At 35.7% G+C, this 15692-nt stretch overlaps 1 protein-coding gene across 1 annotated transcript in view; it reads right to left on the bottom strand.

Annotated features, from left to right (window-relative positions):
- The window catches only part of ANKRD30A (ankyrin repeat domain 30A), a 136064-nt gene that overhangs the window by 72251 nt on the left and 48121 nt on the right, over positions 1-15692 (bottom strand). Inside the window, exons 22-29 of the mRNA XM_055092658.1 lie at positions 12016-12044; positions 11845-11917; positions 9522-9583; positions 7982-8072; positions 4454-4482; positions 4288-4360; positions 224-252; positions 53-125 (exon numbers count right to left, since the gene is read on the bottom strand). Of these exons, the coding sequence (XP_054948633.1) occupies positions 53-125; positions 224-252; positions 4288-4360; positions 4454-4482; positions 7982-8072; positions 9522-9583; positions 11845-11917; positions 12016-12044 (459 nt within the window). The remainder of the gene's footprint in view (positions 1-52; positions 126-223; positions 253-4287; positions 4361-4453; positions 4483-7981; positions 8073-9521; positions 9584-11844; positions 11918-12015; positions 12045-15692) is intronic.

Genomic DNA, 15692 nt, shown 5'->3' with positions numbered 1-15692 from the left:
AATGTCCAATATTGAAATATTGGTCTTTGCATAGTTACATTGAAAAATTTACCTGCTCTCAATGTTTGTTCATTCTTCAATTCCAAGGCTTTATTTGGAACAGACTTTTGCATTTCAATGGCAGGCTAAATGGGGTTGGAAGCAAAATGATTAATGAAGAATGTATACTTCACAAAATACATAGTTAATAAGTCATTCAAAATGAAATCATAAAACTAAATACCTCGAAGGCAGATGGCTTCTCGGGAGGCTCTAAAAAGCAAAAGAGATTTATCATCAATCATAAGTAAATATGACAAGCCAGCCACAAATGAATGCCGTGATAGTATCTAACTGACTCCTCTTGCTCCAATTGGAGAATGAATACTTTAGATTTGGAAAGTTTTCTTTTGGTTTGTTTAGGACACATACACGACAAGAATACACTGAAGAAAATTTAAATAGAGGTTTCACAGATCATGCAGCTAAGAATTCAAAAGCGAGATTGTGTTTCACATGTAAAATGGGTTGATATGAGGAAATAAATGTCAAAGCTGAACATGGAATGCTACGCCACGTACTTAATGAAACACATTAGAATCACTTATATTATTCCATTCATCCTGTTCTTTAATATAGCCTATCTTCGGAAAGGTACATGGTTATGATGAGAGTTCAGCCGCATGTAGAACTGACATCTCATCACTGAAGTGTTATGAATTGATCAGCTTGGATATACACTTAGGTCATAATACTAAATATGAATATTCGTTTTTTTCCATAACCAGACGGTGTAATCACATGCCTATATTTCTGTATCCTCTACTTTATCCATCTGAATGCTTCTTGATCCACTCATGCAAGAAGATGTGTAAAACTCATCATGGAAATAATCTATACTAAGCTTTCAATATTGACATATTTATATAAAAATTTATTGCAATAGATTAAATAAACATAAAGAACTTTTTTTATATTGTTAAGTCACCACAATATTTATCTTAAAAAGCAATCTTATTATTCAAGTATAAATTCAGTATTTTTTCAGTTCCTACAATTCATCTGGTTTGGTGTATCATTAGTCTATAATAAATTTTTGTGGAATGGCAATTTTACCAAAACAACACACTTCCTTAAACATAAACCCAATGTTCTTAGTTTCCAATATATCTCATTTCAATAGCTAACATCAACAAAATATATGTATTTGTCATGCCTGATTGTAACAGAGAAACCTAAAGAGTCACTGTGGTTACCCAAATTCTAGTAGGACTCCTGCTTCCGGTAGTCTCTGGAGTGCCCACAGTCTACATTCTGGAGTGCAAATAATCTACATGCATCTGAAGTGAGTTCACTCAACTGTTTTTCTCAGAGTCTCCAGAATTACCTGCCTACATTCTTTCTTGTTTGTCCCCTGTTACTTGCCTAGAATGCTTCCACTAAAAAAAAAAAAAAAAAAAAAAAAACATAGAAAATTAAAAAAAAATCTCTAATTGTGTAGAATTCTTCCCATCCAACACTGTTTCAAATTTATTTGTTCAACACTTCCTTTCTCTTTGTTTAGTGATAGTATCTTAAATCTATAATTGCAGTTTATCTTTTCCTTCTTCTCCTCTGGCTAAAAGCATACCCAGAAATAAAAGCAATATAATGCATTCTCTTGACCCTGTTATGTCTTGACCTTCTATCCAACTGCTCTTCTTCCACTTTTTTCCCATGAAAGGCCTCTCCTTTTGCTACTCAGAGCAAGCTCCAAGGACCACCAGCAGCAGCATCGCCTGAGAAATTATAAGAAATGCGTGCCACCACGTCCGGCTAATTTTTTGTATTTTTAGTAGAGACAGGGTTTCACCGTGTTAGTCAGGATGGTCTCCATCTCCTCACCTAGTGATCTGTCAGTCACGGCCTCCCAACATGCTGGGATTACAGGCGTGAGCCACCGCACCCGGTCACCATTTTTAAAATAAATATGTGTAACTATCTTTTGTTTATGTTTTCTAAAGTAATGTGGTTGACAATTATATTAGGTATACTTTAAATATAAAACTGCTGGAGTTACAACCAGATGGTTTATTCTCAAGGCATCAATATCTTCTGAACTAGCATGTGAAGCCGTGGGGAATTTACACGATTTATATGAGAAATGTGATCATGAACTGAACTACTTCTTCCCATGTAAACAGATGAAAAGTCTAGATCCTCTCTAGGGAAAAAGAGAGCACAGTGCCATGAGACACAAAATGAATCTGTAACCAACTCTTTTCATAATAAACAAAATTTTGATTTTGTTTGATTTATATCTTTTTAAAAAAGAAAAAGAGAAAAAAGACTCAGACGTGCAACTTCAGACATTATTTCATATACAAGAGCCCATTTGTTATTTGGCACTTTAAAACCTTATGCATTTTTGAAAATTCCTGTTCTAACTTCTGATCTGAGCATCTCTGAAGTTCAACAAATACACCGGGGGCCTAATAGTTGACATAATAATGTTCCTATTTCTCCTATTTACTGATATTTTCTAAAAAGTGTAAACTAAAATTTTTCAGACTCATGACATGTCACAATGTCATAATTTTCATGGTTAACGAGTAACAGTTGTAATGCATATTGGAAAGTAGGACTTTTCCAATTCGTGTATTTTAAATATTTTCATTTTAATTTCTAACATTGGATGAAGCAGTAAATACTCCCACTTCAGTAAAAGCTCTGTGATATCAGCTGCCATTTAATGTCGACTTTTAGTGGCTAGGAAACACAGTCTAATTAAATGTGTTTTAGAGTTAACATGGCAAACTATGAGGCCTTAAATCAAAGCAGAGCTAATTGTATTGAGTACATCTAAAATATTCGATAAGCAAACAAGGAAGTTCCAGGACAATACGTACAGTGTACAACTATTTATTGAGAATTCCAGACATCGGCCGGGCACGGTGCCTCACGCCTGTAATTCCAGTACTTTGGGAGGCCGAGACGGGCGGATCACAAGGTCAGGAGATCCAGATCAGACCATCCTGGCTAACACACTGAAACCCTGTCTCTACTAAAAATACAAAACATTAGCTGGGCGTGGTGGCAGGCGCCTGGAGTCCCAGCTACTCGGGAGGCTGAGGCAGGAGAATGGCGTGAACCCGGGAGGCAGAGCTTGCGTGAGCCGAGATCGCGCCACGGCACTCCAGCCTGGGCGAGCTCAAAAAAACAAAAACAAAACAAAACAAAAAAACTGAAGAAAAAAATACAAACAAAAAAAAAGAAGAAAATTTAAGACATGAAAACAAATTCTACACGTAGCCTATAAGACATGAAAACAAATTCTACACATAGTCTATAACCACAAATATGTTGTGAGCTTTTGTGTTTTTATTTCTTTGCTTTTTCAATTGGAGTCTCACTCTGTCACTCAGGCTAAAGTGGCACAAGCTCGGCTCATGCAACTTCTGCCTCCTAGGTTCAAGCCATTCTCCTGCCTCAGCCTCCAGAGTAGCTGAGATTACAGGCACCCACCACCACAACCGGCTATTTTTTGTTATTTTCAGTAGAGATGGAGTTTCACTAATTTGACCAGGCTGGTCTGGGACTCCTGACCTTAACTTATCTGCCCGCCTTTGTCTCCCAAAATGCTAGGATTACAGGCACGTGCCACCGTGCACGGCCTATTGTAAAATGTTGTAAACGTTCATGGGAATGACAACAAAAACTAATTCAGGCTCTTTTGTACCTCTAGGCAATTCATTACAGTAGCATTAAAAGACACCAAGGCCAAATGCTTTGGGGTCACTCTTCTAAAACACCGTGTCTAGCCAAGAGTCATCAAGTAATGATTGCTTGACTTATTTTTTAAAATTATAAGTCACACACACACACAGTCATCTAATCAAAAAAAAAACTGATTTTCTTAAGATTCTCAGAGTGGCAACACTCACAACTGTCATGTCAGCAAGTGAAACTTTCTTCTAAGTAAAGATCATAATTCCAATCAGCTTTGAACCACTGCAAATATTTCACAGTCTCAAAATTCACCTGCCTTAAAACCAAGCGCGCACAGAAATTGCAAATTGGAAACTTTATCCTATCAGGACATTAAAGTAGAACCGCATGAGGTAAAGCAGAATTTTTTTTCTAAATCTCTAAATCTTAGGCTTGTAAATGGCATTTTCTCAAACAGAAATACTCACATTGGCATTATTTGTATCGACATTTCCCGTCGAATTATGAATAGAAAACAACATTGGGAATGAAAAGTCTCGCAGCATTTCAAATATTTTAATATTCTTCTTTCCGGAGTAAAACTAAAATTACAAAATTTACCTGCTTTGGAAGTTTGCATGTCCATCAATTCTAAGGCTTTAGTGAGAATAGAAACTTTCATTCCGCAGGTAGCCTAAATGGGTTTGGAAACAAAACAATTAATATACAACGTATACTTCATAAAATATGTAGTTAATACTCAAGATAAAAATATAAAAGTTATTACCTTCAGAAGACCATCTTTATCAGGAGACTCTAAAAGAAAAGGGACATATATAATTGATTGTATGCAAGCTTGACAAAGCCTACCGAACATTCACGCAGTGTCAACATGAAGATGAATCCTCATGCTTGGATTGCAAAAGGGATTACACTAGCTTTTGGGGTCTTTTGGGTTATTGCATTTGTTATCATGCCAATGTGACAGAAATATACCTAAGAAAATTTGAAAACTAGATTTCATCAAACATGCTGTGAGGATTTCAACATTGAAAATATATTTAAGGTGACAATAACTAAAGCAGAAATATGCTAATATCAGTAAGAGAAAGTGGCCATATAAGGAAAGAAGTTGTATTTAATAAGATGACCAAGTCATGCCACACCCCACCAAAACAGAATAAATGACTAAGCTAATGGGAGAATGCTATGGCATATTGTTAAGGAAACACGTCAGAATCACTTATGTCAATATATACATGTAGCCATTATGTTCTTCAATTTGTCCTGGAGTTTAGGAATTGCAAATGTGTGATGAGAGTTCAAAGGTACAATGTACTTATCATTGCAGAGAAGGTTCTAAATTCAGCAGCATATCTACTTATAGAATAAAAGTTAATAAATATATTCATTTTTGTACCTCTGTGAAATACGAGTATTTTTACATTCATAGGGTTCTCTAGTTTAGTCCTCTTAAAATTTCCTGATCCACTTATACAAAAAGGTCCAAGCTTACCCATCAACAAACCAATACAGGCCAGGTGCAGTGGCTCATGCCTGTAATTCCAGCACTTTGGAAGGCCGAGGAGGGCGGATCTCTGGAGGCCAGGGGTTCCAAACAAGCCTGGCCAAAATCACTATTTTGGAAACACTGTCTCCACTAAAATTACAAAAATCAGCCAGGTATGGTGGCACATGCCCGTAATCTCAGCTACTTGGGTGCCTGAGGTACCAGAATCACTTGAAACCTGGAGGTGGAGGTGGCAGTGAGCCAAGATCATGCCATTGCACTCCAACCTGGAGGTCAGAGCGAGACTCTGTCTCTAAAAAAGAAAAAACACGTAATGTGAAAGTATCAAAAAGTAGAAGTAAACTTCCAGAGGCTTTTTATATATCATTCACCTCCATATTTCAATGTTACAATAATGTAATATCGGCTCACCACAAGCTCCGCCTCCCGGGTTCACGCCATTCTCTTGCCTCAGCCTCCGGAGTAGCTGGGACTACAGACACCCATCACCACGCCCGGCTAATTTTTTGTATTTCTAGTACAGGTGGGATTTCACCATGTCAGCCAGGATGGTCTGGATCTCCTGACCTCATGATCCACCCACCTTGGCCTCCCAAAGTGCTGGGATTACAGGCGTGAGCCACCACACCTGGCCTGAAATCTTAAAATAAATGAAAAACAAGCTAATCGCTGAACAAAAATTAAAAAGTTGCTGTAGAATGACAACAACATTGTACAACCATTTATATATGATTTTTGCAAAAAGTGTTAATACCAATATGTATATGCTGACTGCTAAGGAGAAAACTGATCTGGAATCACAGGAGCAAATCATGACACTGAGAAAATAAATGCAAAAGCTGAACGTAGAATGCTACACCATGTGTCTTTAAGGCAACACATTATAATAATTTATATCGTTACATTACAAACATTCATCATGTTCTTTAATATGTCCTGTCATTGAGAAGCCACACAGTTCGGATAAGAGTTCAGCGGAATGTAGAATTGACATCACATCAGAAAAAGTGTTATGAATTGATCTGCTTGGATATATACTTAGAGCATAATTTTAAATATAAATATTCCTTGATTTTCATACCCATATACTGGAATAGTATGCCAACATTTTTGTAATTTCTAGCTTAGTCATCTCAATATCTCTTAATCCACTCATGGAGGAAGATGTACGAATCTCATCAGGGATGGCAAATTTAATCAGCTTTCAATATTGATGTATTTCATTTAAATTTAGTTGCAACAGACTTTTAAATATTAATAACATTTTCTATTTTAAAATCAGTAAAATACCTACGAATAACAACAATTTACGTATTCAAGTCATAAATTCAGAGTTTTATGGTTTTTAAAATTAGTCTGGTTTCGTGTATCATGTTATTTGCTAATGAGGTTTTATAAAATGGCAATTTTACCAACACAATTTGCCTCCTTAAAAATAAAGCCAAGGTTCTTACATTTAAGTATATCTTATTCAAATTGTGAACATCAAAAACATACATACATACACACATCTATATATATATATATTTGATGCCTCATATTAATAAAGAAAATTAATGAGTCACTGAGGTTTAGTCCAATTCTAGTAATCCTCATGATTCCAGTAGTCTCCAGAGCACCCACACTCTAACATTCTGCAGTAAAACTTTTCTAAATGCTTCCGAAGTGAGCTCACTCCATTTTCCTTCATAGAAAATCCAAAATCATCTAGCTGGCTTCTCTCTTGTCCCCTGCTTCCTGCCTCACAATCTCTCTGCTTTAGCAAAAATAATCACTAGACTTGTGCTCTTGATTCTTCCCATTCGACACCTGTTAAAATTATTTTTTCCCACTCTTTCCTTTTGCTTTGTTGAGTGGTAGTGTCTTCCACCTATAATTTCTATTGCGTTGCCCCTTTCTTCTTCTCCCCTGACTAAAAACGTCCTCAAAATTAAGAGCACCATAATGCTTTCTCCTGACCTTTTCTGTCCTGACCTTCTATCCAACTGGTCTTCTTCCACATTTTTCCCACGAAAGGCCTCTCCTCTTGCTACCCAGAGCAAGGTCCAACGACCACCAGCATCAGCATCGCCTGAGAACTTATTAAAAATGCAGAATCCCAAGTCGGCTGAATCTCAGTGTGGATTGTTAACGAGGTTTTCAGCTGACTTTCTAAAGTTTGAAAACCTCTGGTCTATACGGAGTGTATATGACAAATTATATACATGTGTGGCCGTGCAGATATGCTTATTCTCACCTATTGCAAATAGAACACAGCTCTCCATGGTCAGGTGCTTCCATCCCTAATGGCTTCCCACCAGTGAGAAAGACATTAAGAGTCAGAATATTTTTGCTGTAATTCTCTGGTAAATTTTGGTACTAGAAGGTCACTTTATATTCTTCCCAAATTTCTAACCATACCTGATCTTTTCCTAAACAATCATTTCATTTTATCATCCTCCATTACATAAACCTGCTTCTTGTTCCTTCATGTACTCTCTGTATGCTCTGTCTTTCTCAGTCTTCATTTACTCTATTACTACTTTCTTCTTTCTTATTTTCTCATTTTCCTCACGTCTTGGAATATCTTGAATTCAAACTAGTAATTCAGCTCCTCTTCAGCACTCTCAATATAGTCTGTTGCCATCACCTGATGAGACACATAACTTATGACCATTGCACTTCTCTTTTTTTCCATGGTTTGCATTTAGGAGGTAATTTTCTTCAGCTACTAGAGGATATCCTTCCTCATCAGTTTAGAGAAATATTCGGTCAATTGATTTTTAAATAAAAAACGGTTCTTACCTTCTAATTTTCCGTTTATTTTATCTATTTCTTTTTGATGTGTAGCCTTGGGTAAACACACATCCTTCTGTGAAACAGTCTCACAGAGACTCTGTTAAAAGTAATAGCAATAAATAATTTCAATGGATAGATCCTAGTAATGAAGAGTATCAAAATTTCCTAATTAAATTCTTTTTTAAAAACACAATTTCCTACTTTGCAAACAATTCGACTTAAGAGCAGATACATGTAGAAAACCCACACATTTTGATAGAAAACCTCACATAACCCTCTCTACATCAAGCTCATCTTTATGTTCATGTGGCCATTAACTCGGTGACTGAGCAGGAAAAACAAATCACCTTCACAAAAAAATTCACTCGTGCATATTGCAAAAAGTATCTCTCTTAAAAATATCTAACTTATGTTCTAGTCCTCATCAAAAATAAATAAGACATTTCAAACAAAATACAACACATTTGCTACTTGCCAGGACACATACAGCATTAAACATTTAAAATATTCACGATCATAGAACTGTTGAGTGTTAAAAATCATGCATGTCATGAAGACAACTTTTAGAGTCTGTCATAGAATGTATGCACAGAATATGAAAAAGCTGCTTTCTTTCGGTAAACAGGGGCTTAAAATAAGCAACATGTTTTTGACAAAATTTATGGTGAGAGAAAAAGTGCTTGAATAGAATGTAAATGCAGTAAGAAAAAAATGATGTCACATCTAAATGAAAGAAAACAAGTATTAAAGTCTTTTTGTCTAATAAAATATCAGATAAAATCTACCTATTGACTTCCACCCTTTGCTGTTACCATCAGGCAGCAGCTGCTTGTTTTTAAGAGGTCAGATACTTTCTATGTCTTTCCGCCGTTGTGACCTTAAAATACATCACTATTATTTGACGCTCATGCTGCTGCAGCTTGACTGCCATAAGGGGACTCAAGGAGTTCTATTTGTGAAAATATAATTTACGTTTTTCAAAAGACTACTCAACCAATACTCTTGTTATTATACTCCCACAAGGTTTCCTATTCCTCATGCTTTTCTTTCTGCTGAAATGTTCCTTCAGATCTATACTGAACAATAAAGATATGTCAATACGTTCAAGTCCCAGGCATTAACTTTTCAGGTCCCAACTTTTACAATATTGCAGTTTAAAGTGTCTCTCTATGAATACAATTAGAACTTTTGTACCTCTAGATATAAGACAGAATCATATATTTGCCCATAGCTGGACTCAGTGTAATTCTTTTGCTTTTAGACAAACGTACTCCAGATCCCATGTGAATTTCTAGTGAATTCTAAGCCTTAGTTTTTACACTATACCACTTTGGCTTCTTAAATTAATCGTACAAATTCCCAGAATTTCACTGTGAAGCAGTAATCTACTTAGCACATAGATTCTCCATTAAGCATATACCGAAAAATATCAAAAATAATTTGGGGGTGACATATGCAGAGGTGAGAAAATAAAGTCTAAGCATCTGATTTTATGTTTTCATATCATGCAATACTAATATTTAAAAAAATCAACAACACATGGTACCTCAGTATCCCAAGAATTTTCTTCATCGTCCTTTTGTTTGGATTCTGATGGGAGTATCTCACCTATAAAAGGTTAATCACAGATACATTCATGAGATCATTTATCTACTAAAAATTTTAAAAACATATACAAATCTACTTTCATTCACGAATCTGTGGTTTTTCCTCTGTGGCCCGTATATTCTTTTTGTTGATTACAATGACTACTTCTATAGTCATTCCAATAGAATTCAAATCTAAAAAGTCTGACAATTAACATTATGTCATTAGAATGCAGAAAAATAGAAATTTAACTAACTTGTATGAATTATTTCTTCACAAAGCAGTCATATCCTATTCTCCTGTGAAACACAGTATGCCCTAGGTTTCCTGTTCATTCAGAAAACTGTAATTACCTATCATCTCTCATTTCTTTGTTACTTTTTATTTGGTAGTATTACTTACGTTGATTGACTCAGCAATCTCTCTTACACAGTTCTTCAAAAAAGATGATTTATCAATGAATAAGATGTTTCAGGAATATTAACTTTTTGATGTCAGTCAACTATATGTCCAACCCTTTTACATTTCAGTATGCATGACAGTGTATTGGGTGTGTTTTTTCGTGTGTATATGCTTTAGGAAGATAAGCTTAAAAAGCTTTTATTGCATATAAATTAAGAACTGCTTCATTTACAATGACACACTTCTTCCCTAATGCAATAATATCTTCAGAGACAGCTTGTGACACCTTGGAGAAACATCAGAAATATATAGGAAAATATAATTGCCTTAAGTAATCTAATGTTCCCACATGTAATAGGATAAAATCAAGGCCCACTCAAGACTTGACGAGTTCTCAGGGACATAAGACAGAAAAAGAATTTATACCAAAAATAACGTCCAGTTTTCTTTATCAGCACAAAGTACAAATTACAACTATTTGAATCAGGTTCAGGAAAAAAAGCAAATGTGGACAACTAAAACTTAAAAGACCGTTTCATCACTATGCATACGTTTATCATTTGACATCCATCAACTGTATACCTGGTTTTCAAAAGTAAATTTAACTTGTGATCTCAGCGTAGCTCATGTTCACAATTCATGCAGAGGGTCCAAGAAACTCAAATCACACTTTGGTAAGTCACCATTTTCACTCATTTTTAGAAGCGTACCCTGGATCGTTTCAGAGATCTAACGTGTTGCCACACCATAGCTCTAAGAAGCTGTGGGGCACAGTTCAAATTCTTAGTGGAGTGTATGATTGCACAAGGAAATACTTTAAATATTTTACTTTTAGTTTCTAATGACTAAGAAATCAGCAGATAAAACTAACTTTTTAAAGACTCCCAAATCTGCATGTTTTCAGTTTTATTTATTACTTATCGGCATAAAAATTGTGCAATTAACTATGGTACTGTCATACAGTGGAATTTTATAAATAACCTAATATTTAAAAACACAATTAATTGTGTCCTTTATGGATGTCTCTAAAAATTATAATGCTGATCAAAAAAGAATGTTGCCGAACATTACACTCTACAACCGTGTACACATTAGAAGTTGAAAAAAATTGTACATATTAAATATGACCACGCACACATGTTGTAAAATGTTTAAACATGCATAAGAAGAGTTTCTAAAAATAGTTTAGAATATTGGTTACTTCTAGGCAATAAATGGTACTAGTGTAAAAGGACTCTAAAGCCAAATGCTTCAGAATCACAGTTTCATGAAAAAGTGTGTTTATCAAATATTCACAAAGAAATGAATAATTCCTTTCCTCATCTTTACAAGGGAAAGTTACCACACATACACGCAGGCACACACAGGCACACACGCAGACACACACACACACACACACACACACAAACACACAGAGTTCACTAGTCCGAGTTACTGATTTTCTTCGGATTCTCAAAGTGACAACACCAGAAACAAGGTAATTCATGTTAAAACACAAGGGTTATATCAGTAAAAGATGGGATCCCCGAAGTAAACCGTGGTATTTGAATCAAGCTTCGAAGAGCTAAAAAAAGAAATTGGAGTTCCAACATTCACCTTCTTGAATCCTTAAGAAATACAGAAGTTCAAAATAGAAAACATTACAGTTTCAGGATACAAAAGTAGAAACATCTGAGATTAAGGCTACATTTTTAAAAAAAGATATTGAAAATTACTGTGCTTGTAATACCAGCTCTTCAAACATCAATACCAGTATTGGCATTACCTAGATCAAATCTTTTCATCAAAGTTGAAAAAAATAAAGCATTGGGGATAGAAGGACCATCAAAATGTCCAATATTGAAATATTGGTCTTTGCATAGTTACATTGAAAAATTTACCTGCTCTCAATGTTTGTTCATTCTTCAATTCCAAGGCTTTATTTGGAACAGACTTTTGCATTTCAATGGCAGGCTAAATGGGGTTGGAAGCAAAATGATTAATGAAGAATGTATACTTCACAAAATACATAGTTAATAAGTCATTCAAAATGAAATCATAAAACTAAATACCTCGAAGGCAGATGGCTTCTCGGGAGGCTCTAAAAAGCAAAAGAGATTTATCATCAATCATAAGTAAATATGACAAGCCAGCCACAAATGAATGCCGTGATAGTATCTAACTGACTCCTCTTGCTCCAATTGGAGAATGAATACTTTAGATTTGGAAAGTTTTCTTTTGGTTTGTTTAGGACACATACACGACAAGAATACACTGAAGAAAATTTAAATAGAGGTTTCACAGATCATGCAGCTAAGAATTCAAAAGCGAGATTGTGTTTCACATGTAAAAAGGGTTGATATGAGGAAATAAATGTCAAAGCTGAACATGGAATGCTACGCCACGTACTTAATGAAACACATTAGAATCACTTATATTATTCCATTCATCCTGTTCTTTAATATAGCCTATCTTCGGAAAGGTACATAGTTATGATGAGAGTTCAGCCGCATGTAGAACTGACATCTCATCACTGAAGTGTTATGAATTGATCAGCTTGGATATACACTTAGGTCATAATACTAAATATGAATATTCGTTTTTTTCCATAACCAGACGGTGTAATCACATGCCTATATTTCTGTATCCTCTACTTTATCCATCTGAATGCTTCTTGATCCACTCATGCAAGAAGATGTGTAAAACTCATCATGGAAATAATCTATACTAAGCTTTCAATATTGACATATTTATATAAAAATTTATTGCAATAGATTAAATAAACATAAAGAACTTTTTTTATATTGTTAAGTCACCACAATATTTATCTTAAAAAGCAATCTTATTATTCAAGTATAAATTCAGTATTTTTTCAGTTCCTACAATTCGTCTGGTTTGGTGTATCATTAGTCTATAATAAATTTTTGTGGAATGGCAATTTTACCAAAACAACACACTTCCTTAAACATAAACCCAATGTTCTTAGTTTCCAATATATCTCATTTCAATAGCTAACATCAACAAAATATATGTATTTGTCATGCCTGATTGTAACAGAGAAACCTAAAGAGTCACTGTGGTTACCCAAATTCTAGTAGGACTCCTGCTTCCGGTAGTCTCTGGAGTGCCCACAGTCTACATTCTGGAGTGCAAATAATCTACATGCATCTGAAGTGAGTTCACTCAACTGTTTTTCTCAGAGTCTCCAGAATTACCTGCCTACATTCTTTCTTGTTTGTCCCCTGTTACTTGCCTAGAATGCTTCCACTAAAAAAAAAAAAAAAAAAAAAAACATAGAAAATTAAAAAAATATCTCTAATTGTGTAGAATTCTTCCCATCCAACACTGTTTCAAATTTATTTGTTCAACACTTCCTTTCTCTTTGTTTAGTGATAGTATCTTAAATCTATAATTGCAGTTTATCTTTTCCTTCTTCTCCTCTGGCTAAAAGCATACCCAGAAATAAAAGCAATATAATGCATTCTCTTGACCCTGTTATGTCTTGACCTTCTATCCAACTGCTCTTCTTCCACTTTTTTCCCATGAAAGGCCTCTCCTTTTGCTACTCAGAGCAAGCTCCAAGAACCACCAGCAGCAGCATCGCCTGAGAAATTATAAGAAATGCGTGCCACCACGTCCGGCTAATTTTTTGTATTTTTAGTAGAGACAGGGTTTCACGGTGTTAGTCAGGATGGTCTCCATCTCCTCACCTAGTGATCTGTCAGTCATGGCCTCCCAACAGGCTGGGATTACAGGCGTGAGCCACCGCACCCGGTCACCATTTTTAAAATAAATATGTGTAACTATCTTTTGTTTATGTTTTCTAAAGTAATGTGGTTGACAATTATATTAGGTATACTTTAAATATAAAACTGCTGGAGTTACAACCAGATGGTTTATTCTCAAGGCATCAATATCTTCTGAACTAGCATGTGAAGCCGTGGGGAATTTACACAATTTATATGAGAAATGTGATCATGAACTGAACTACTTCTTCCCATGTAAACAGATGAAAAGTCTAGATCCTCTCTAGGGAAAAAGAGAGCACAGTGCCATGAGACACAAAATGAATCTGTAACCAACTCTTTTCATAATAAACAAAATTTTGATTTTGTTTGATTTATATCTTTTTAAAAAAGAAAAAGAGAAAAAAGACTCAGACGTGCAACTTCAGACATTATTTCATATACAAGAGCCCATTTGTTATTTGGCACTTTAAAACCTTACGCATTTTTGAAAATTCCTGTTCTAACTTCTGATCTGAGCATCTCTGAAGTTCAACAAATACACCGGGGGCCTAATAGTTGACATAATAATGTTCCTATTTCTCCTATTTACTGATATTTTCTAAAAAGTGTAAACTAAAATTTTTCAGACTCATGACATGTCACAATGTCATAATTTTCATGGTTAACGAGTAACCGTTGTAATGCATATTGGAAAGTAGGACTTTTCCAATTCGTGTATTTTAAATATTTTCATTTTAATTTCTAACATTGGATGAAGCAGTAAATACTCCCACTTCAGTAAAAGCTCTGTGATATCAGCTGCCATTTAATGTCGACTTTTAGTGGCTAGGAAACACAGTCTAATTAAATGTGTTTTAGAGTTAACATGGCAAACTATGAGGCCTTAAATCAAAGCAGAGCTAATTGTATTGAGTACATCTAAAATATTCGATAAGCAAACAAGGAAGTTCCAGGACAATACGTACAGTGTACAACTATTTATTGAGAATTCCAGACATCGGCCGGGCACGGTGCCTCACGCCTGTAATTCCAGTACTTTGGGAGGCCGAGACGGGCGGATCACAAGGTCAGGAGATCCAGATCAGACCATCCTGGCTAACACACTGAAACCCTGTCTCTACTAAAAATACAAAACATTAGCTGGGCGTGGTGGCAGGCGCCTGGAGTCCCAGCTACTCGGGAGGCTGAGGCAGGAGAATGGCGTGAACCCGGGAGGCAGAGCTTGCATGAGCCGAGATCGCGCCACGGCACTCCAGCCTGGGCGAGCTCAAAAAAACAAAAACAAAACAAAACAAAAAAACTGAAGAAAAAAATACAAACAAAAAAAAAGAAGAAAATTTAAGACATGAAAACAAATTCTACACGTAGCCTATAAGACATGAAAACAAATTCTACACATAGTCTATAACCACAAATATGTTGTGAGCTTTTGTGTTTTTATTTCTTTGCTTTTTCAATTGGAGTCTCACTCTGTCACTCAGGCTAAAGTGGCACAAGCTCGGCTCATGCAACTTCTGCCTCCTAGGTTCAAGCCATTCTCCTGCCTCAGCCTCCAGAGTAGCTGAGATTACAGGCACCCACCACCACAACCGGCTATTTTTTGTTATTTTCAGTAGAGATGGAGTTTCACTAATTTGACCAGGCTGGTCTGGGACTCCTGACCTTAACTTATCTGCCCGCCTTTGTCTCCCAAAATGCTAGGATTACAGGCACGTGCCACCGTGCACGGCCTATTGTAAAATGTTGTAAACGTTCATGGGAATGACAACAAAAACTAATTCAGGCTCTTTTGTACCTCTAGGCAATTCATTACAGTAGCATTAAAAGACACCAAGGCCAAATGCTTTGGGGTCACTCTTCTAAAACACCGTGTCTAGCCAAGAGTCATCAAGTAATGATTGCTTGACTTATTTTTTAAAATTATAAGTCACACACACACACAGTCATCTAATCAAAAAAAAAAAAAAAAACTGATTTTCTTAAGATTCTCAGAGTGGCAA

The sequence above is a fragment of the Pan paniscus genome, chromosome 8, assembly GCF_029289425.2.
Source record: "Pan paniscus chromosome 8, NHGRI_mPanPan1-v2.0_pri, whole genome shotgun sequence".
Taxonomy (NCBI): domain Eukaryota; kingdom Metazoa; phylum Chordata; class Mammalia; order Primates; family Hominidae; genus Pan; species Pan paniscus.
Note: the sequence above shows the minus strand (reverse complement) of the source record. Positions and strands in the feature narration are given on the sequence as shown.